The sequence below is a fragment of the Fukomys damarensis genome, unplaced genomic scaffold (genome assembly GCF_012274545.1).
Source record: "Fukomys damarensis isolate Sample0158 unplaced genomic scaffold, DMR_v1.0_HiC HiC_scaffold_9, whole genome shotgun sequence".
NCBI lineage: Eukaryota > Metazoa > Chordata > Mammalia > Rodentia > Bathyergidae > Fukomys > Fukomys damarensis.
Genome location: NW_022900921.1, coordinates 45,093,183 through 45,117,707, shown reverse-complemented (window position 1 = coordinate 45,117,707; position 24,525 = coordinate 45,093,183). Strand labels below are relative to the sequence as shown.

General features: G+C 46.9%; 1 protein-coding gene across 1 annotated transcript in view; it reads right to left on the bottom strand.

The window, feature by feature from the left end:
- The window catches only part of Il1r2 (interleukin 1 receptor type 2), a 36,875-nt gene extending 16,506 nt beyond the window's left edge, over window positions 1-20,369 (bottom strand). Inside the window, exon 1 of the mRNA XM_010630686.3 lies at window positions 20,244-20,369. Within this exon, the coding sequence (XP_010628988.1) occupies window positions 20,244-20,257 (14 nt within the window). The 5' untranslated portion in view covers window positions 20,258-20,369. The remainder of the gene's footprint in view (window positions 1-20,243) is intronic.
- Between the last annotated feature and the right edge of the window lie 4,156 nt (window positions 20,370-24,525).

Genomic DNA, 24,525 nt, shown 5'->3' with positions numbered 1-24,525 from the left:
CAAAAAAAAAAAAAAAAGAAAAAAAAAAGAAGAAGAAGGAGTAGTCAAAAATGGTAGCCCAGGGTCTGCTGGGGAGGGAACCCAGGAGCCCTGGGCCACAGTGCTATCAAGGATGGCAGGTGCTCCCAGTTGCACAGAAGGACACAAGCACCCCAGTCTCTGGAGCAGCCCAAGGCAGATAGCACCCTTAGCTGACATTGCCCAGTGGGAAAGCTGGTCCTGGACTCAGCGTATACACAGCAGCCACCACGCGGGTGTGGGAGCAAAGAGGCCCAGGGGAGACCGACTGCCCCACCATCCCCACGACCCCAACACTGCGGGTGCTGTTGGATCCCAACACTAGACTTTCTTTACCTCCACCCCACTCCCTCTTTGTGGGGGAATTGGGGGGACCTGTTTTGCTTTCTCTTTGTTTGATTTTGGGGGGTTTATCTTGTTTTCTCCTTTTTCTTCTCTTTCTTTTCCTTTTGTCACTGTTTTTCTGTTAGTTTTATCTAACTTTATCTATGTTTTTATTCCTTAATTACATTTTTAATCTCACTTTTTTCTCCTCCATCTTATCTTATTTCTTCAAATTTTACTACATCTAGCATTTTTCTATTCTCCATCCCCTTTCATTATTAACTTTGCTATTTTTTAAAATCGTGAGTCAGGGTGCTGCTGGGATTACAGAGGTGCACCACCTCTCCTGCAAAATGTACTACTTTTTATCTTCTAATTTACTCTATATTAGTAATTATGATTTCTTTTCTATTGTTAATAGTGATATAGTTACAGCTTTTCACTGGCTTTTATTGTATGTCAGTGCCTGTCTTTGTATTATCACTGTTACTGTGGTTTGTTTTCTCCTCTCTGAGCAGTGCTGGGGACCCAGCCTTCAAAGAATGCTGGAGTGTAAGAAGACCTTCACATAAAAGTGGAAGAGATATTTATCTCAACACATAGACAAATCTCAATATAAAAAACACAAGAAGTATGGGGGGAAAAGTTAGCCAACATGACTCTTCCAAAAGTCCCCGGCTCATGAGTAACTGAAGGCAAAATTATCGAAGTAGATAAAATGCCAAAGAATTTGAGAGTGACTCTTAAAATGATAAATGACTTTAAAGAAGATACAAATAAACACCTGAAAAAATTAAGAAAGATAATGGAGGATATAAAGAAGCAAGTCAACAAAGAGATAAAAGTTCTGAAGAAGAACCAAAGAGAAATTTTGGAAATGCAAAGCACATTTTTCCAAGATGATCATAAACTACAGAAAGGCATGGCCAGGAGGTATGCCTTGCAGCCAATACAAAAAGGAATCTGATAAATTGAAGAAGAAGCATAGATGAGCTTTTGAGAATTTAGAAAGAATCATACATTAGAAAAATAACAAAATGGCAGGAATTAGAACAAACTTTCTATAATAAGTTTGATTGTAAATGGATTGAATTGTCCAATTAAAATACAGGCATGGTGGCACATAATTCCAATACTAAGGAGGCTGATGCAGGAGAATCACCATGCATTCAAGGCCAGCCTGGGTTATACAGTGTGCTCAAGTCCAATCTGAACTATCTAACAAGACCCTACTTTGATACATACACATATACATGTACATACACACATACACACGCATACATACGTAATAGAAGACTGGATTAAAATTAAGTCCCAACTATTTGATGCTTGCCAAAAAATACACCTCATGAGCAAAGACACAGAGACTGAAAGTGAGGAAAAACAATACAAATGGAACCCAAAAGCAAGCAGAAGTAGCTATACTCATATTCAACAGAGCAGACTTCAAGACAAGATTGGTCGGAAGAGACAATGCCACTGCATATTAGTAAAGGGAACAAAAACACCGAGTAGATATAACAAATGTAAATGTATACACACTAAGCATCAGTGTAGCCAATTTCATAAAACAAGCATTACTGGAAAAAAAAAAAGGACGCATAAGTGCTCTCCCCAGTAAATACATCATCAAAGAAGAAAAAAAAATCAACAGAGAAACAGCAGAGTTAAATCACACCATAGAGTTGGGGTGGTGGCGCACACCTGTAATCCCAGCACTCGGGAGGCTGAGGCAGGAGGATCACTGTGAGTTCGAGACCAGCCTGGGCTACATAGTGAGTTCCAGATCAGTCTCAACTACATAGTGAAACCCTCTCTCAAAAAACAAATAAACAAAAAAAAAAAATCACACCATAGATCAAATGGACTCAACAGGTGTCTCCAGAATATCTCATTCAACTATAGAGTGCAGATCATATTTAGGTCATAGAGCAAATATAAGAAATTGAAGAATTTTTATATCTTACTATATCATAGTGGTGTAACATTAGAAGTCAACAAGGAATCTACAAAACCCACACAAATACACAGAGATAAAACAATTTGCTTTTGAAAGATCAGTGGGTCACTGAATAAATCAGGAAGAAATTTAAAAATTCCTAGAATCAGATGAAAATGGAAACCCAACATAGCAGAATCTCTGGGACAGTTCTAAAGGGAGAAGTTTATAGCTTTTAGTTCCTACATCCAAAATTTAGAAAGATCTCAAATAAATAACCTAATGATGCTTTTCTAGGTCTTAGAAAGACAGAATAAACCAAAACCAAACCCAACAGCAGGAAAGATATAATAAAGATCACTGAATTTGATGAAATAGAGACTAGAAGAACAATACAGAAGATCAATGAAATGAGAGTTGGTTCTTTGAGAGGACAAACAAGATTGATAAACCTTTAGCCAAATTAACCAAAAGAAGGAGATGACCCCATATCACCATGGTTAAGGATGGAAAGGGGGTTGTTACAACAGATACTACTGAAATCCAGAGATTCATTAGGTACTATTTTCAAAAACCTATATTTTGATAAATTAGAGAATCTAAAAGAAACAGATAAACTTCTGAATAGGTATGACTTACCAAACTTAACCAAGTGGACACTGAAGCAGTAATAAAACGTTTCACAACAAAGTAAAGCCCAGGACTAAACAGGTTCACTGCCAAATTTTATCAGACCTTTAAAGAACTAATGCTGGTGTTCTTCAAACTATTTCGTGAGGGCTGGGGATCTAGCTCAGTGGTTCCACTGCCTGCTTCAAAAGCACAAGGACCAGAGTTAGATCTCTGGTACCGCCCCCCCAAAAAAAACTATTTCATGAAATAGAAAGGGAAGGAATACTTTCAAAATCATTCTATGAAACCAACACCACCCTGATCACCCTAGACAAGGACACAACATAAAAAGAAAACTACACACCAATATCCTTGAGGAACATTGATACAAAAATCCTTAATAAAATATTCACAGACCAAATCAACAATATATTAAAAAGATTATTCACTATGATCAAGTTTATTTTGTTACAGGGAATACAAGGATAGTTTAATGTATACTGATAGACAAACATAATTCACCATGTAAACAGAATCAAGGATAAAAATCATGCAAGCATCTCAAATGATGCAGAAAATGTCTTCAACAAAATTCAACATCCTTTCATAACCAAAGCCCTGAAGAAACTGGGCACTGAAGGATCATATCTCAATACAGTAAAGGCCATAAACAAAAACCCACAGCCAAAATCATTCTCAGTGGGGAAAAACTGAAAGCTTTTCCTCTATTCAGTAAGGTACCTGAAATTTTAACAAGAAAATTAAGCAAGAGAAAGAAATTAAAAGGATAACCAGGCATGCTGACATACACCTGTAATACCAGCACTCGGGAACCTGAGGCAGGAGGATCACTGCTAGTTCAAAACTAACCTAGGCTACATAGCTGAAGGCCAGTCTGAACTACATAGTGAGATGCTGTCAAAAGAAAGAAAGCAAGAGAGGAAGGAAGGAGGAAAGGAAGGAGAGAGAAAGAGAGAAGAAAAAGAAACAAATAAAAAAGGAAGAAGTCAAATTATCCATATTTACAGATGGAATGAGCCTATATTAGAAGACCCCAAAGACTGTACCAAGAGACTTGTAAATAAAGAAATTCAGCAAGGTAGTAGGATATTAAATCAGCATTATCAAATCAATACTTTTCTATACACCAATAATGAACTAGCTGAGAAAGAAACCAGGAAAACAGTTATATTCACAATCGCTTCAAAACCAAAAATAAAATACTTAGGAATCAACCTATGTCCTCTACAATGAAAATTATAAAACATTGAAAAAAATTAAAGAAGACACTGAAAGATAAAAAGATCTTCCATACTCATGGATTGGCATAATTAATATTGTTAAAATTATCATATTACCAAAGTGCAATGAAATCCTCATCATCCCAATCACATTCTTCACAAAACTAGAAAAAAAATACTAAAGTTCGTATGGAAACCGAAAAGACCCAGGCTAGCCAAAGAAACCCTATTTCAAGAGAGTAAGGCTGGAGGCATCACAATACCTGGTTTTAAATTATACTACAAAGCCATAGTGATTAAAAATAGCATGTCCTGAGGACCAGAGTTTAGCTCAGTGGCACTGCGCCTGCCTCACAAGTGCAAGGTTCTGAGTTCAATCTCCAGTACCAATAGCATATACTGCACCAAAACAGACACGTAGACCAACAGAATAGAAGACACAGAAACAAACCCATTCAGCTACAGGCACCTGGTTCTGGACAGAGAAGCTAAAAATATGCTCCAGAGAAAACAGAGCCCCTTTAACAACTGGTGCTGGAAAAAACGGATATCTATATGGAGAAGACTGGAACAAGATTCCTATCTCTCACCCTGTACCCACCCCCCCAAAATCAGTTCCAAATGGAACTGTCGTTTGCTGGAAAATGGATGGAACTGGAGATCACCATGTTGAGCAAAATAAGCGAGGCTCAGAAAGGCATTGCATGTTCCCCCGATAGGCAGAATCTTAAAAAGATATGAAAGCAGAAGGGAGACTATTACTAGACAAGAGGAACGGGAGAAAAGGTTGGGAAAGAGGTAGGAGAGACCGTGGGGGAGGTGAGTGTGATCAAAATACATTGTTACACATTGAAACCCACGGCTTTCATGATCAGGAAACACATGAGGAGCCTGCTGCACTGTATTGTTTTATCCCCAACTCTTGTTCAGTGAATAAGCCGAAGAGAGAATAAAGCACTAGCAGGCACCTGTCAGAGAGCTTTTCTGACAGCAGTTGGCTTCTACAGCTGATGGTTCCACTCCACGTCTGCGGATTCCACCAACCATGGATGGAAAACACTCAGAAGAATAAATGTCAAATAAATCCCCAGGTCGTGATGTTATCTATTTGCCCTTGAATGAGGGGAGCCCGACTCATAGTAAGCTACTGTGCCTGCGCTGCCTTGGGTTCCTCCTCTCAATCCAAGAAGGAAATCACAGAGAGACGGCAATTCATTCTGGATGAGGAAGTCCACACGTGGGGTGGAATCCCTGGTCTGGCTCTCCAGGAACCAAGGAGGAAAGGCTTTCTCATCTAAGGTGCTCATAGTCACCACCACAAAAGCAGAGGCTGCAGGAAAGTCCCTTTGCAGACTTTCAAAAGACCCACCTACTTCTTGTAACATATGGAAAACGCAGTTGGGAAACTGGGCCTTTATTTTTCTGTTTCATTGCCCCCTTTAGAGATGTTTATTCTCTTTAATCCTAGCCAGTGAAGGGAAAAGTATGTAGCTGCTTCCTGCTGAGAAAGACCCTGACCTGCAGGTACAGAAATCTTTCTGGCTGTCACATCTCTGAGGATAGAAACTGGACAGGCTGCATACCTGTTGTTTGGCATGGCAGGGGCCACACAAGGTCATCCTCCAAATCTTGATAAGCAGTGCTAACGATCAGTGAGTCAGTAACAGATTGTAACAGAGTCATATTTCTTAGCATCACATACATCTTTGGGTTCCTTTGCTGAGATATTGCCAAAAAGCTGAATGCTATCACCAAATCCCTGTGACAGGAGCTTCCTGGGAGCCAGGATCACAGCACTGGAAGAATACACAAGGGGCAGAAGAGGGCATCTCTTAGGCGACTGCTGGGCTCCCTGGACCTGGCTGTGCACGCTGTTAGGTTTCTTTTCTGGACAAGAGGCCTTGCAGGTCTAATGAGTCCATGCCCAAGAAACCTTTAGAAATCAATGCCAGGCTTGAGCTATATTTTAGAGGACATCAAGAATATGTTGGTGCTTAGAATCCAGACAATCATGGAGAGCTAGCAGATGAATCCCTTGCTCTAGCTCCATGGAAACCTGTACCTGTACTCTCTTTAGAGAAACAGAGGCACCCACTGGATATATCAGATGTTCGCAACCAGTTTCTTCACAACTGAAAAGAAAAGTAACACTTCTCATCATAGCCTGCCCATCTCCACGCTCAAGTCTGTGTGCAGTTGACATGGCAAGAGGCCAAGATGCGGACTCAGAATAGAGTAGGCAACTCCGATGTCCAATTCTCTTTTCCTGCCTGCCGTGTCAAGGGTCCCCCAAGGCCCTGAAGTGTGACAGTGATATTTCTTGGGCAGGATGGAGCCTAAAGGAGCCAAGATCCTCTTCAGTCCAGGAGGCAGTTTCCCCTTTGGAGAACCATACTCAGACTTGGGATTGAAGTGGGTGCCACCCAGCCAACCCTCTCCAGCCGGTTGGAGCAGTCCCGGCACACTGGCTTCCACCTGGCCTCCCGGCTCCCATTGGAAGTTGGTAGCAGGTCTTCCGGGCCTTGTGGGTTACCCTGAGGTCAAGCAGAATTGGGGCAGTGAGAGCTGTACCCTTCCCTCCAATCTCCAGTCCTTCTTGGCCTCCTCTTCTGATCTCTGTTGTTGAAGACCCTGAAGGCCTCCTCCACCAGAGTAAACAACAGGAACTGGGGTTCTTCCTGCCTCACCTTTTGTGACTTGCTTTGGCCATCTAGGACAGGTTGCTATAAAGGGGCTTCCTCCCAGAGTCTGGATCAGTGCTGATATATTTTCAGAAGGCCTCAGAGAAGCAGTTTAAGAACACTACACACAAGCTTAAATATCACATGGTTTCTCTTCTATAAGAAACCCAAAGTGTAAAGAAAGAGAAAAATAAAAGATAGATGAGAGGAAACAGGGAGACAGATCTTTCTCAAAGGGAAAGGGATGAAGATACAGAGAGAGAGGTGAGGAAAGAGAAGGAAAGGGAAAGGAAAAGGGGATAGAAGGGTATTATATATGGTACCGACACCACACAAGGAATGTAAATATTACGTACTACAAATATGCACCAAAAAGGGGAAGAGGAGCAAGAGGTGGGTGGAAGGAGGGGAGGGAAAGGGAATGAAAACAAGAATTAAGATGTACATGTACCAACTCCCCACAAGAAATGTAAACATTATGACCACAAACATGTACTAATGAAAAAGTAAAATTATTTTTTTAAAACATTGAAAAATTTCATTTTCTTAGTTTACCTCCTTAACATTATCATAATTAACGGGTTTGACTAAGTATCTCCTCTTTGCTTCAGAAGTACAGGTTATAAGATCTCCCATTCTTGTCCTGTGGGTGGAGTTCTCAGGTCCCACATCCTCCCGGGGTCACCCAGTGTTACATTCCAGAGTGTTAGCTGCTAATCCATCAGCTGCCTCAGCTGCCTTCCCAAGAATGTCTTTCCTTCAGGAGTGCCGCAGTAACATCTCTCCAGGTCAAGATAAAAATCGAACTGAGAGCTGGGCGTAGTAGCATACTTCTGTAATCCCAGCATTTGGGAGGCTGAGGCAGGAGCATCACCTGGGCTACATAGTGAGTTCAGAGCCAGCCTGAACTACAAAGCAAGACCCTGTCTCAAAAACCAAAACCAAACAAAAAATCAAACTGAGAGAACTCATCCCTAACTCTGCCCTCTGAGAAGCTACCCATCTTTCACTACCTTGGGCTACGGCTGTAACAGATAGAGGGACACATTTCTTGATGATTCCACCATCTCCCTTTGGGATTTCCTGTGATGGGAGCAGGTTCCCTTGAGCAGGGTGGGGTCCTGGCTTTTTCACAAATTTAAACTCACTGAAGATTCTACTGGTGGGGTACATGGTCTGGGGGACAGAGAGGAAGAAATGTCTCAGAAAGCAAAATCCAGGATGGAAAAATTTCCAGCAAATACAGCCTCTTCATCAAATCTTTCTTTGGCTAATTGCCACAGTACTTCATGCGATGTGTTTTTGCTTTTAGAAGCCCAGCCTGCCCTGCTGTCCTGAGGTGATACTAAGGACACTCATGAAAACAGTTTGCAGTGCTGATCCCCACTTTAACCTTGTGTGACCACCCCATGATTAGGAGGCTCTGGAGCACCCTTAGACCTTGGTGCCCCTGGGGTCCTGGAGCCAATCCCCCACAGTACAGCGAGACCACTGGATTCACACTTGTCTCACAGTTCTGGGGAGATTCTGCATCTTAATGGTGGTCTAAACCATTCCAGGGGGAAAGCAAGAAGATGCCCAAAAGAGTCAGTGTCATACCCAGGTTCCCAAAGGTTCCCTCCCCCCAGAGTGACCCCCCAGATGCTCTCTGTATGTCCCTGTGGCCCGTGTCATGCTGTGCTACAGCTGGGGTCACGTCAGCTCCAACAGCCATAACCACACAGCTTCCCAAATCATCCTGGGATGGTCGGCATGAAGCAGCGAGCATGTGCTCACTCAGGAGTTCATGGTGGATGGAAGGTGGTGAACCCAGACCTTCCCAAGCTACAATTCACTGGGGGAAACCAAATCTGCACCATGAGTCTCCCACACTCCCTGGACCTTCAGCATCCCCGGGAGGGGATCTTCCCATGGAATGGAAAAAATGCAGATAATGTGGGCAAAGTCACAAAAGGCCAGGCTCAGGGCCAGCTCTGGCTAGAGGGACCACAGTCCATGGGCCTCGGCAAGTCCCAGGTTCAACCCTGCCATCGGTGGGGTGGGGAAGATGGTTATGCCATGAAGGGGAAAGAAATAGGTACCCTGGTGCCAGCTCCCATGCCTGCCCTTGTCTGTGTTCGAAGCCCTCGCAGCCTATACAGTACTCAGTTCAGGAAAGTACCAGGGGACATTGTGACTGAGAGTCCACTGGAAGACTATGTGAATCTGGAAAAAAGGAAAACCGGAAGCACCACCCCTCTCCCACTTCCCTATGAATGACTTGAAGTAAACCCAGAGGACTCATCATGGCCCAGGCACACCGGGCACTGAGGTCACTGTAGAAACCTTCGTTCACCAGGAGGGACCCATCAGTGTCTGCAGTCCCAGAATCGCAACCTCAGCTCCTTCTAGCAACAAGGAGCCAGGAATTAAGGTTTTCCCCGTAACTCTGTGTTTCACCTGGCACTATCCCCTGAATCATTTCCTGCGTCGTCTCTCACCTTCTTGCTTCTTAAGGACAAGTATTTTCCACAACCTCACCCCACCCCACCCCCGAAAGTCCCATGAAAATCAGTCAAGATGGCTTCTCCCACTTTGGACACCCATTCAAGTCCATGTCCCCACGTGAAGCAGCCCCAACCCATCCACTAATCTTCTAGTGAGGTGAAAAAGGTGGGAAGTAAAAGCAGCATGTCTAACCAAAACTACATATCTGAATAAGAAAATGAAATTAAAGATGCCAAAGAAGAAACTACTGTGATATTGAACATTTATTCCTTCATTTTATATCCATGAGGCGATGTCATGCCAGTTTTGCAGATGATGCATAGGAGAAATGGAAAAGGTTCATAGGACGGCCTTCTGTCGGCTTAAACAATCTACATGTGCTAACTCTCCGGTCTGCAGCAATCCAGTGGAATTCAGTAGCATAGGCTACAAAACAAGATTGACATTTAAACCCAGAACTCCTGATTCCAAGTTCTTGCTCTTCAAAAATACAGTATCCATGTAGGGAAGGTGTGATGCGTAGGGGAAGAACAAAAAGGGAAAAGAAAAAAATGTGAGAGAATGAAAAGATGAAAATAAAGTGTTTGTAGATGGGGAGGGGAGGAGGGGGTGAAGGGAGGGCAGAGGTAAGGGGAAAAAATGAGAATCAAGACTTGCCATGTAAAGGTACATGATCCCAACAATGAATGTAACTGTACTTGTAGGGAAGGTGTGATACGTAGGGGAAGAACAAAAAGGGAAAAGAAAAAAATGTGAGAGAATGAAAAGATGAAAATAAAGTGTTTGTAGATGGGGAGGGGAGGAGGGGGTGAAGGGAGGGCAGAGGTAAGGGGAAAAAATGAGAATCAAGACTTGCCATGTAAAGGTACATGATCCCAACAATGAATGTAACTGTACTGTATCCCTAAATGTACCAATAAACTCAATAAAATTAAAAAAAAAATACAGTATCCAGAGCTGGGGATTTAGCTCAGTGGCACTGCCTGCTTTGTAAACACAGGTCCTGAGTTTGATCCCTGGTACTGGAAAACAAACAAAATACATGGAAGAGGCTACTAGTTTCCTTTCCCAACATCTATCCTTCCAGCTTCCTCAGTAATAGCACTTCTGACTCTCAAGTGGGACATAGCCAACCCACATAAAGACCAATTTCCATCCTCCCTTGCAATGAGGAGTGATCATGTGACCCAATTTTGGCCAATGAAATGTAATAGGCTATGTAATGTTCCTGGAATGTATCCATAACAAGAGACTTAAACATCTGACTTCTGGACGGGCATGGTGATGCACACCTGAGGTCCCAGCACTTGGGAGGCTGAGGCAGGATTGCTGTGAATTCAAGGCCAGCCTGAACTAATAGTGAGACCCTATCTCAAAAAAAAAAAAAAATCCCACTTCTGAATAAATACCCAAAGGAAATGAAATAAGCACACATTCATGTTTATTGTAGCATTATTCACATTAGCCAAGATTTGGAATCAACCAAAATATCTAAGGATGGATGAATAAAGAATATGCAAGGTAGCACCGGGCGTGGTAGCACATGCCTGTAATCCCAGCACTCAGGAGGCTGAGGCAGGAGGAACGCTGTGAGTTCGAGACTAGCCTGGGCTACACAGTGAGTTTCAGGTCAGTCTCAACTACATAGTAAGACCCTGTCTCAAAAAAAAGAATATGCAAGGTATATATACACAATGGAGTACTGTTTAGCCAATTAAAAAAGTATAAAAACCTATCATTTCCAATAAGATGGATGGAACCAAAGGACACTATGGTAAGCAAAATAAGCCAGACTCAGAAAGACAAATACCGCATGATCTAGCTTATATGTTAATTCTAAAATGTGCTGACCACCTAGAAAGAAAGAATGGGATGGTGACCACCAGAGACTGAAGGGGGAGGGGACAGAGAGATGGGAAAATGTCAACCAGCAGGAGCAAAGTTACAAGTGGAGAAGAGAAATAAGCATGAGTGAATTGCATGATAGGATGACTATAATTAGCGATAGTGTACTCTATATTCCAAAATAACTAGGAGAGAGGTTCTTGAATGCTTCTCCCCAAATAAATAATAAATACACCAAGTGATTCATATACTAGGTACCCTGATTTGTTCATTATGGACCCACCACTCCCAGGGAACCATCTGTTGTCTACACACCTGAAAGTTGTAGAAATCATCAAATTTCACCTCTAGATACTGCATCTAGGAAACTTTTTAACAGATTAAAACCAAATCATTGAATGATAGCTCCAGAATTGAAGCTTCAACCAATTTAAGGAACTAAAAAATTTTTTTCTCTAGTATATTTGAGTATATCAGGATTGAATTCATGCAAGAAATAAGCTCTTCTTTATGAGTATCCTCACCTGTCCCCAGAAGGTTTTGGGCAACTGTCCCAGCTGTGAGCCAGATGGGACAGTCATTTGGGGAACAAAACAGAAGCGACTGTTGAATAAGAATGTGTCTCATCAGTGATCAGGCCTTCCCCCCGTCACTTAGTCACTTCCAGTGTACACAGCAGATTCCTGAAAACCCACACATAGTTCCCGCACATCGTATAAAGCCACGGGGAAACACATATTTACATTAAAATTAATCTCGGGAATTTCCTAGAAAACATCAAAACCATTTTAAAAGCATTTTTCAAACTAAGTTTGGGAAATCATAGAATTCTAACCATGTAAGAGAGAGGAAGATTTCCCAGGTTCAGATACAGAGAAATATCCAGCCAGGTGTGTGACTGCCTTCATTGGAAAATGCAGATGCTCAAAGCAGAACCCTTGACAACTTTCCACAAATTATTCTTGTTCTGTACCAAAGACATAGCTGGTTTTTATCCCCAAAATTCAGGGCACTCAGTGGGGCTGATTCTGGGCTGTGTGGCCAAGTAAGAATGATAGTAGACAGGGTACACAGGATGGCACACAGGAGTTCACAGCCTGGAAGATCCTCCCAGCCAGAACCGGTGGGTCATACTGGGCTCCTCCCAGAAGGGCAGAGGCTGAGGTGTGACACCAGCCTAGGGATTCACAATGTTTTCCTTTCTGCCAACAAACATCACTTCTCACCAAAAGTACCCTCTCACTGCCACACCCTCTCCACCAACTTCTGCCCCAAGAGCTGCAGAGGAAGAGCCACCCCAGTGAGCCAACCTGGCTCCTTCATCCCCACCCACGTCCTCTGTTCACATTTCCCACCCCCAGAAAGCCTGGGTCACTCTGCACTCCAGGCAGGCCCACTGACCAAAGCTCCTGTCTCATTCCTCCTGCCTCTGGTCTGCCCTGGGCTAATGCCCACAGTATCATACCTAGAACAGAAGTGCCACCACTGTCCACCAGAGTGATGGATGGGAAGCACTGACCATGAGGCGCTGGACAACACCCCAGCTCAACTTCTCCCAGCCCAGTGTTACAGAAGACAGGTTTATTCCTGCAGATAAAATGTGTGCATTGATGGAACACCACACCCCATTAAAAACATGATATGTAGGAATAGACTCAGAGACATCAAGTTACTTGCCCAAGGCCACAGAGCTCACAGGAGGATACAGTGGCATATGAACCAGAGTCTTGTAAAAGCATCAAAGCCTGAAGGGGGCATGTAGGCCTCCAGAGCCATTCAGTTCAATGTCCAAGTTTCCAGTCTGCCCAGCATGCCCTACAGATGGTTGGGCCTGCCCCTTACAGAGAGACGCTTTCATCTTAGGGAGCTCCCATGACCTGAAACTTCTGTGTTAATTTGGAGCCCAAATTTGCCTTAAACTTTCTCTCATGGTCAGATTGCACCACTAGGAGCAGTTTGTCTGCACCTTCCTTGGTATCAGGAGTCTGTGCAGAAGGGCGCAGTGGGAACCTAGCTTCCCTCCAGCGAGGTGGCCATGGTGGGTGGCATTGCCTGTGTGAGGCTCAGCATCCTCATGATGAAATGGGGATATGGTGGACATTGCAGGATGGGGTGGCATAGTGTGCAAAGAGCTCACCCTGGTGCTAGAAGAGAAGAAGCAAGTGACAAGTGCTAGCTTGTGGCAGCATTTGATGGAGGCAGAGCCAGGTAATCGGAGCATGAAGAACTTGCACAGGGACACACAGCAGGCAGTCCTGAGTGAGAAGTCAGGCTCCTCTGTCTGCATTCTGCCTGGCTTTTGTTCAGAGTCCACTGCACAGAATAATGGGATCCACTTTGCAGATGCATCGTGCATGCGTTTAACACATTCTGATAATTTCCACAGCCTGGAAACATACTGATACCTCAGTCAGTGACTGAGCTGAGTCACAATACTAGAAATGTGTGCAACGATGCCCAGTGTAGTCACTAAGTCCAAGCACAGAAGTGCAAGTGATAGAAGCATGTTGAGCATGGAAACCTGCAATCCTGAGAACACTAAGATGCATGCACACATATGCAAGGCCTTCATGCAGACTGGCATCTCTGCGGGCTGGAGACTGGAACCCTACTCCTGTCTTTACGCTGTCACTTACAGCTATGTGATCTTGGGCAACCAGCCACTTGCACAATCTGGGCCTCAGCTTCCTCATCTCTGAAAAGCATAGGTTGGGCTTGGGGGAGCTCTTTCCTAGATGTAAATCCCAGGATTCAAAGCCAGGCTGGACTGCAACTCAGGCCTGGGTCCTGGGTGCAGCTTCAATTCCTAAAGCATCAAGTCAGGGACTTAATTCAGACAAATACTGAACTGAGTCCACTTGCCTGCTGACAGCCCCATCCCTAGCCCAGAGCAGCAGATGTTCAGCCTCCCAAAGCACTCTGTGCTCTGAAAGGTTCTACTGGGTGACCCGAATGAGGGACAGGACATTTGTAGGTGCTGCGGCTGGGAACGCACTGCTAGTAGGTGCACACCCTAAACCAAATGTTGCTTTCAGTCTCTTAGGACCTGAGTGTAGGAAGCAATTCAAATATGCAAATAATTAGTCCTTGGGAAAACTTGCCCATGTGAAATATAATATGGAAAGAAGCAACAAGAACAAAAAGACCAGAACAGCGGAGAGAGAGCCCTCAGTGTCCCAAGCCAGGGCACATGTAACACTCACGTCTGGGCCATCCCCTCCACAGGTCTGAACAGGGCTAGGTTTCCAGAGCAGGAGACCATGGTTCCAACAGATGTCCACGACTGTGTCTCCCACCCCACACAGCCCTCAGTGATGTCCTAGTCTGCCACCAGGACCTGGAGTCCAGCTCACCTCCCAAGAATGTGGGCTGGCACTGCATGTCACCCAGAGAATGTGGCCAGAGTGACACTGGGAGGGCTCTGAAACTGGGTCAGAAAAATGGAGCTGCCATCCAGCTTCCTGGGGAACTTACTCTGTGGGAAGCCAGCCTCTGTGGAATTAGTTGGGCTATGCTGAGACCCCTGGGCCAGGAAGCTGGGGGCTGGGCTACAGCAGCCTCCCTAGAGCTCCCGAAGGCACAGCCACGTGAGTGAAGCTGTGAGGGGAATATATTCACTAGTGAGAGCCACCGCTGGAATTTAGACAAAGAATCACCCATCTCTCCTTGGACCCGTGTTCTACAGCATGCATGGATTATAATAACACAGTTGCCATTCTGAGCCACTACTTCAGCATCATTTTTCATGTAGCAACAGGTGTAGAGGATGCTGAATCCAAAACAAATTAAAGGCAGCAAATTAGACAGAGAGAGGGGCTGGGAGGAAGATGCTCACAGTGCAAAGGGCAGCAGCGATTGCCCAGTCACAGCAGAGCCGGGAAGACCCTGGGACAGATGTAATGAGAAAGAGTTCAGCCACAAGGAGCACAGAGTAGCTGCCCCAGGGCCCCCTCCCTGTCACTGTGCCCACGAGGGCATCGGGGTATCACAGCACAGAACAGTGAGGTCCCTGATGCCTGCCCTGATCATAAAGAACGGTTCACTGCTTTGTTCAAAACCCTTTACCTGTCAGACAGGGCAATGAATAATACGAAGTGTGGTTTAAAAAAAAAACTATGGGGACTGTTTAAATAAAAAATTTAAAATTTTACAAATTTTTAGTAAAAGGCACATTGCCATTAGCTCCTCTCAAAATCCTCCCCCTAGCTTCAAACACAGCTCATAGCTCTTGTCATTTTCAGGAGCATTGTCATTTTCAGAGGACTTCTGAAGTCCTCTTTTGTGAGTGTCTTCAGCTGTGCTAGTATGGCTGCCTTTGTGCCCTAAATTGATTTAAAATATCTATGGCAATTTCTGTCAAATGAAAACACGATGCTGTGTCCCCGTCCTCCTCTTCCACTTGATCTGGCACTGTGTGACTTCTGGGTCTTTTCCAAAGTCAAAGAGGTCACGAAAGGGAAGCGTTTTGAATGGATTCAGGACACGGAGGCAGCCACAACTGTGCAACTAAAGATGCTCATGAGAGAGGACTCCAGAACTGCTGCAGGAAGAGGGAAGAATGATGGCATGGGTGTGTTTGAAGCAAGGGAGAGTATTCTGAGAGGGGTTCATGGTAATGTATCTTTTATTGTAATAAAAAATGTTTTAAGTTTGAACAGTCATATTTTTATCAGACCTCACATTTCTTCTGACGATAATATTTTCACTACCTCCCAGCAAGTTTCCCTTTTTTGCTATTCTGCCACAGTGGCCACAGGAAAGAGCAAAGTGGGGAAGGAAGTGGGTAAGATGTGGTGGAAATCCTTGTTGGTAGGAAGGAGAAGTACAAGCAGAAGCCCTCTGGGGCCTGGCTGAAGGGCAGGCAGCTGGGAGAGGAGGCAGCAGACAGTCTTGCTTCCTGCTCTGGGCTTGACATATGAGCAAAGAGACAGAGGTGAAGGAGGTGAAGGCAGGGGAAGCTGGCAGCAGAGGCTCCTGCATCAGGTCCACTCTGGGGCTCTTGGGTAGGCTGGGTGCCCTCACTGTGATGAGGTGCTGGGAAGAATGGAGATAACAGTATTCATGTTGGTCCAGGGATGTTCAGGGTCCTTTTCTGCCACCCGCAGTTCTACTTCAATGAGAAGAGATCCACACCTTCCCCTGTGTACTCGCTGGAGAGCGAGAGGGAAATGGAGGCCTGGGCAGAGGTGAGGCTGCCAGGATGAAGGGCGTGCTGGCCCAGAGGTGTTCAGTGTGGCTGGGTGTCTTCACTCCAAGGCCCTGAGCCCCACCCTCTGCCGTCTTGGCTTCCCCGAGCTCACAGAGAGCCACCTGATCCACAGTGTCACCTGGGCAGTTCTAGCCAGAGAAGAAAAAAGGCCACAAGGAAGGCACAGGAAGCATGAAGCCTATAGCGGCCAGGAGAGGACAGCGGGCTGAGTGCCAGCTCTCACCCACCCTGAGCACCAGGCCCAGCAGAAGTCACCCCACAAGTAGGCACATGTAGGGATATCTCTGTGACCCAGCATAGGCCCCCAGGTCACACCTGCCCACCATTCTATGGGGACACAGCTCCCGCGGTCTTAGACACCCTTCTGTGCCAAGGAGGGGCTGGTAGACACCTGGAGGGCTGAGCTTTTGGGGGAATCCAAGAGGGCCAGATTAAGCCGCTGACACAGGGTAGGTAACATGCAGTGGAGGCAAGTTCCCCTCCCAAGGGAAAGTGGCCTGGGAGCCAGATGAGATTCCTACTAGAAAAATTAATAAAGATATATTGTGGGGAAAGTATAAATTTTTACCATGCTACATGTGTTTTGGAAATATTTCCTTCCGGGACTGCTAAGCTGTCCGAACAGATGGGATTTTCTCCCACTTTGGCAGATATCCCACCCTCTGGAAACGATACCTACAAGATCAGCCGGTCCCCAGGGTCCCCGAGAGCAGCAGCAGCAGCTGCCCAAAGCCCTGCATCCAGAGAAGTCAACCAAAGGGAAAAAAACACTAAGAAGCCTAAGAATACTTATTTACCCTGTGTGGAAAAACCCTGGCCACTAGGAAGCCCGCCTGTGGCCTGGAGACATCCATAAAGCCAGGGTTTCCAAAGACCCTGAAGCTTCCCCAGGAAACTCTGGGCTCTGCACTGGTGCATGGGGAAGTCGCTTCCCACATTCAAGCCCTCAGTCTGCTCTTGGCTCCCTGCTGCCCATAGCTGAGTCCTGCAGAGAACACCTGGAGGGGCGTCCTCCGTGCAGCACCCTTCCTGTGAGGGTGCTTGCATCCACCCCCACTGGTCCTTTTTGCCTTTGGGGCCTAGTTTCACTTCCCTGCACTCTGGAAGCCAGGACTGGCATGAGACAGGAAGTGCCAGGCCCAGCTGTTTACTACCCCTGCCCGCTACTCCCTCTCCAGCCTGTGCCCTGCCATGCCATGGCCATGGGAAACGCTGTGTATAGATGACCCGATGCAGCTGGGCCAAGTGTCCTGATCCACTGGGGACCAATACCACTCCCTTCCTTGCCACTGCTTCTCCTTCGGAGAACAATCTGTTCCCATGTCTGCACCATGTGACCCTGCCAGATGGCCTCTGGGGTGCTGTTTTGAGAGCAGCCAGGGTCCTCACGTGGCTGTGTGGGGCCATCACAGTCTGACACAGCTGATAGATACAATGTGAGCAAGGAAAGCATGGGGACTAGCCAGGAGTGGCACACCTGTAATCCCAGCGCTCAGGAGGCTGAGGCAGGAGAGTTGCTGTGAGTTCAAGGCTGGCTTGGGCTACATAGCAAGACCCTGTCTTAAAAACACCAAAAAGAGGGCCAGGGATTTAGCTCAGTGGTTCTGCTGCCTGCCTCACAAGCGCAAGGTCCCAAATTCAATCCCTGGTACCAAAAAGAAAAGCAAAGAAAAAGCCAAGCCCGAGACTGTGATAAATGCCACAGCTGCTCCAGGTCAGCCATGCAGTGTGACATGGACGGGTATGCACGGTGATCCAGAAGAAAGATTAGGATGCAAGTACATTCTCCAGAGTTGGAACTAAGGACCACGCACTCAGCACCTTGGCTGTGGCCAGATGTGCAAGCTCGGCTATGGGACAGAAGTCAGGACAGTAGCATACTAGGTTTCTTCCTGGTGCCCAGGATCCTGGTCTCAGCTCCCAAAGACAAAGTCCGACAGGGTCTGAGGGGTCCAAGGTTCTCACCTTCTTGCTGGCTGTCCACAGGTACCACACTCAGGCCTAGAGGCCACCGGCTTCCATGCCTCTCCCCTCAACGGGGCAGCTCATTCCTTGGAGGCCAAGAGCAGTCATGCTGCATGCTCTTCCAATGACCTTTGGATGCTCTGTGAGGAGCCCTGCTCTGGTGGTCACGCAGTGCTCTTCCTCTCCCATCGGCATCAAGGTCACTCGCTGGGGTCCTGCACCCCATCTACCCACTTCTCTACCCTGACCGAAATCCCCACTACCGGAAGGGCTGGGACTTTACAACCTGTGAATCAGCAGGAGTCATCCTGGAATTCTGCCCACTGCATGCACTAAACAAAACACTCTGAGGGACACCAGGTCCAAAAAATGTGAGAGCCACCCAAAGCTTTGCATTAAGTTCATTTTTGTTCAGTTTGATTCTTTAAGACTCACTGTGTAGTTCAGACTGACATTGAATTTATGGCAATCTTCCTGCCTCGGCCTCCTGAGTGCTGAGGTTACAGACCTAGTAACTTCTTTCTTGTTCCCAAGTGAGAAGATGCTTCCTGATTTTAAAGCGTTATTGCTCTGAAGGTTGTCCATGGACCAACACACATTAGTGAGAAAGTAAGGACCAACTGCATGCTGATGACTCCCAGTGAGGCCCAAAGTAACCCCTGCAAGCTTGTGGCTGGCCACAGCTGTCTGCTAAGGAAGCGGTTCTCAAAGCAAGGCCCAGGCATATTAGATCGAGATACAGATAGGTCAGCTGTCCACTCACAGCTGCCACCCAGAAACCCTGGGGGTGAAGGCTGGGTTCTGATGGACCTGAGCTGCTTCTGGACAGGTGGAGTTCAGGAACCACTGGCAAAGGCGCCTTTGCAATGTCCCCACATGAGAACAGGGGACAGCACTGTTAGGGACGCCTGCATCTCCCTCCATCTCACGGTCAGTCGAGGCCAGCTATGAACCTGGGCCTCCGGGTACCTGGGTCCCTCGCTTGGGTCCACAGTTGGTCTTTAGAGAAGGCTACACGGGGGGCGGGGGGTTGCGAGGCTGGAGCAGAGCCGGAAGGGACCTTGGGCCAAATGACAGCGAGTGCAGGGCCCCTCCCTACAGTTCCCACACCCTTGCCACGTGCCCTTCCCTCTCCCAGAGCCAAGGAGTTGAGGGGCACAGCCCTCCAGGAACAGGGACGGGGCTGAGGGAGGGGTGGGCACAGCTATGCCAGGCGCTCAGAGCACTGGGAGTCCAGGAGGGCGGGCGTACCACTGCCTCGGTTTACCCAAGAGGAAAAAGAGATGAAGGGTTTGACCAATATCTCAGCAAGTTAGGAGGCAAAGGGGGCGCAGGACGGAGGGATCCCGGGAGCTGCTGCTGGAAGAAGACGCTGCACCCCGATTTAGGAGCGAGGCTCCAGACAGAAAGAGCACAGAGGACTGCAGCAGCAAGAGGGGGAATTGCACAACCCAGCCAAGAAGAGACTTGGCTGGACTTTGAACCCTGGGCCGCTCAGCCTGCAGGGTACATGCGCGACCCACTCTGTCCACTCCAGCCTCCCACACACACGAACCCCACGGGGCTGCCCACACCAGAAAGGGCCCCGCCCCCCGGAGGGGAGGCATCCCACACGCAGGGCCCCCGGTCCCTTCCCTGGGCAGGATCCCTGCAGAAGGCTCTTAGGGCGCCTCTGATCCAGGCCCTCTTTGACAGAGAAACTGAGGCCCAGAGAGATCAAGGAGTGCTTAAGGTCACCTTGACACAGATAAAGGCCGTGAATGAAAAGATCGTACATCTGGGGTCAGGAGAAATCTGGGCGTTGGGCAAGTCTCTCCCCGTCTCTATGCCTTCCCCTTTCCTCTTTTTTCCAGCTATTTCTTTCTCCCTCTACCTTTCTCTCTCCCTCTCTTCCTCCCTCTCCCTCTGCCCTAACCTCTTACCTGTGGCTCAGCATGCTTGTACTTTGTCCCCTCTTTCTGGGATAGCTGCCAGGGCAGACTTTAGCCTGCGGTGGAGCAGAGATTTATACCCTCCTGTGGGCTGAGATTTCCTCACCACGCTGAGACCCGCTCTGCCTGTGGGGTGGCGGAGGAGGACACACCTTTTCCCCCTCCCGGCACGAGCACCAATAGGGAAGTGGCCAGGGAAACTGCGTAAGTTTCCCTATTTTTTGTGACTCGCTGCAACTCATTAAAACTCACGTACTTCCAGCCAGAGGAGGTTACGAAGCAAACTGGATTTATGACCCAGCCTCAGCCCTGCTGAAGAGAGGAGGCTTTCTACCACAGGGACGACTGCTCCCCACTGCACCCCCAAGGAGCCCTCCAGAATGGGAGAAAAGTTATTGTTTTTTCAGTCTGCGTGATTTTTCATTGTCAGGTGACTGATTTTCTAATTCTTTCTTCCACTTTGTGGAGTTTGAGTAATTTTGATTATGACAGGAAAAGTTTGGCATAAGTCATGTGTGTATGAGGTATGTTGGAAAAATACAGTGGGTGTCTAATTTTTTTAAATATTACAGAAAAAGATACACTACCTGTTGTAATCAGGGTTTTGGTAAGGGAATACATTTAATATGTGACACATAATTTATAAGATTATTTTATGATTTTTTCCAAAAAGTCAAATGCAGAGGAGTACAAGAGATTAACCACACACTAAAGACCCAAAGAATCCAGCCAAAAGGCCTGGATTCCACAGCAATGTCCTGCACAAGTCCAGCTGAAGGCCTAGAGCCCTAGGCAGTGTCCTCCAAGAGTCCAGCCAGGGGCCTCATTCTTGTCCCTATTGAGAATCTGCACCCGGAAGGCCCAAAGGCCAGTGGTGGAAGCCAGAAAACCTGCGCAGGTGAGGTGAAGGATCTGTTCCACCAGGCTGAGGGATCTGCGCTGGAGCCAGGAAGTGATGCTCAAGGTGAAGATCAGAGCTCCCAGACACGAACAGCAGCCATTCCCAATGACAGCAAGGCCTGGGAGGTCGTGCTCAGCCAAATTCGCATCAGGAAAACCAGCTGCAACAAGCTTCTCCTAGAAAATCGACAGCCCACGATCTTCCTCTCCAGCTCTCTTTTTATGGCTATTGGCAACAATCTTCAGGTGGGTCTTCCACACCCAGACCACACAGATTCAGTTCAGCTGGGCGTTCCAAGTTGACCATTAGTTAATCCACTACACCAGCATTAACCCCCTCCAAAACACCCCCTCTTCCTTTGGACACACTTACCTTGCCATCCTTGCCACCTTCTCAGACAGTTCTGGAAGGTCCTCTTTCATGAGTGTCTGCAGTTGTACTCCTGTGGCTGCCTCTGTATCCTGAATGGATTCAAAGCATTTTCCTTTTCATCTTTTTTTTTTTTTGGTACCAGGGATCCACCTCGGGATGTGTGCTTGTGAGGCAGGTGGCTTTGATGTTGGGGAGGAGCCAGAAGTCACACAGTGCCAGATCCAGTGAATAAGGCGGGTGAGGACACAGCATCATGTTTTTGAGGAGTCTGCCTTTCCGCCGGATGGCGCTTGGCAGCAGCAGTCACCAGGTTTTTTATCATACCTGGTAAAGACACTCATGAAAGAGGAATTCCAGAACTGCTTCAGAAAGAAACAAGGATGGAACAAGTATATCCAAAGTGAGGGGGAGGATTGTGAGAGAATGAGTCTCTCGTACTCATTTTTATTGTACTCAATATGAATTGCACTCCACAAACTTTTTTATTTAACATTCACTCTATTTTGTGGTCAAGCTCAATCTTCTCGCAGGACAAAGGTGCTGCTGCTTGCTCCACTGTCCCACTCACGCTGCAAGAGCTGCTCTCTCAGCCACTTCTGCATCGTTGCTGCATCAAAGCCACCCAGGTCCCCACAGCTGTGCTGTGCACAACTTCAGCCCAGCTTCAGCACCCTGCCTCCCAGCTCCAGTCCACACTGGCCACACAGACAAAGCTGTAAATAGGAAGCCTTGTAACGAAGGGTATAGCGAGCACCCGTCCTTGAGCCCTCTGGGTGCCAAGCGTCCCCTTGCCCAGGGGTGGCTGTTACAAGGCGTCTTGTGCATGCCTTTGGCTGCGGATGGAAAACAAAAATGATGCTCAGAGCCCTCCTTCAAATCCATGTTCTGAACCTGATGACAACGCTGGATTGTTCAAATTTTCATATTCCTGTGGGCAAAAGTTAGGGACAGGAACTTTTTTAGAGAAATCTTATGAAGTTCTCACCCCATCAAAATGAACACACTTGCCCTCGTTTTAGGGCCTGGAAGATGACTTTTAGAAGTCAAAACTCAGATGTAGTAAAGAATACTTGGGTAGAACATGCTGGAGTGAGAAGTAAACCTAAAGATAATCTCTGGGCACAGTGCCACTTGCCTGTAATCCCAGCACTTGGAGGCTGAGGCAGGGGAATGGATCACCCTGAGTTCAAGGTCAGTCTGAACTACAGAGTTGGACTGTGCCTCCAAAAAAGAAAGGAGAGAATGAAGGAAGAAAGGAAGGGAGGGAAGGAAAGAAGAAAAGAATTCATCCACCAGTGCTAAAAGAGCCAACTGGGGACCAGGCATTTAGAGGAGGTCACAGGTGAACTGGCCGTATCAGCTTCATGGTGTTTACATGATGGGTAGTGTGTTCTGGAAGCCATGACTACCCCAAAATAGATTTTTTGGGAAGAGGGGATAAATGTTACGTTGTAGCCATATTTATTCTTTTTCCAAGGACCAGCTGAGGGTGATGCTTTTGTTCCATCATTCTGACAGGTAGGATTGAAGAGTGAGCTATATATAGATTTTGGATGGAGCCAAGTAAGTTTCAAGGTTACAATTCACCCCACCAGGGAGGTTTCCCTGGAAAGTGCCCTAATCTCAGAACAAAGGCCAGGCAGACAACAGAAGGACCCAAGTGCTCTGAAGTCACCAAGGACACGGGCAACCTGGGCCTACACCACACCATCCACCCCAGCCACAACGTTCAAGGGGGACGATGGAGATCTTGTGATCTGGAAAGAGGAATTTGCATAAAGACACTCTTCTCTGGGAACACTTGATGGCAGAGTCCCAGAACGGCTGTATCTGTCTTTTCAGGAACTCAAGCCCCAGCATCACTGAGAGTGAGTTCCCAACCACCCCTCATCACCCCTACATGCAGGGCCCAGGGGACCAGGTTGCTTCTCCATGCCCTGCACCCCCTGCCGCTGAAGCTCGAGCAACTCAACTTCTCCCCTGCTGCAGGAAGTGGACAGGCACAGAATGTTCTGTCATATCTCGAAATCCTCTGAGGTTTGAGGTGGAAGCCACCCAGGATGTTTACTGCAAGGATTGGAACAATGATTCTTCATTTCTGAGAGCCCAGGAGGCCTCTCAGGCCACTCTGGTTCACAGTCAGCAGCATCCTGAGTTCCTTGCCCTCTTCCTTCAATGAAACAAGGACCACAGGGAAGGCAAGAAGGAAGTGTGAAGAGAGGAGGCCCACCGTGGCCACTATGTCCCGGTCTTGTCCTCGGTTTAAGGGACAGACACAGCCCCCAATACTCGGGCATATTTTCCCTGCAAATTCACTCATTCTTATCAGAACAGAGTTCTGCAATTTTGATGCAAGAGTGTACAATCATCAAGCTTTTAGAATAAATTTAGCAGTAAGATCTCTTACAATTGAGAATTCTTCATCAACTGGGCAGTAACAGAAATAATCAAGTCAAGTCAGCCATGGTGCTGCATATCTTTACTCGCAGTACTTGGCAGGCCAACGCAGGAGGATTGCCATGAGTTTAAGGCCAGCCTGAGATATATAGTGAGGTCAAGACCAGCCTGAAGTACATAGCCAGATCCTGTCTCAAAAAACAAAAGAAAAAGCAAGGAAAGAAAATTCTATGTCTTAATCCTGCTGCTGTAGCCAATAACCTTAACCAGTGGCCAAACAGTGCCCACCTGTCATGGAAGCAGAGGCTGACCTGGGTTTCGGTTGTTAAGTTCAAGCTAACCCTTCCTCAAGGCTCTAGGGACATCTGGCCCTTTGTGCCTTTCCTTGCTCCTGGAAGTTTCCTCCAGCTGCAACTATAGCCTGAATCATTTCCCCTCTTTCCGCATCCTAAGGGACCCTGGTGACATGGATTCCACCAGATGACCCCGGGTCCTCTCCCACCTCAGAATCCCGGCATCCCCTCTGCAGAGCCCCTCGGGCTGCAGTAGGGAGCATGGTGTCCACAGCTTCCAGGCACAGCACATAGTCTGTTACTCAACCCG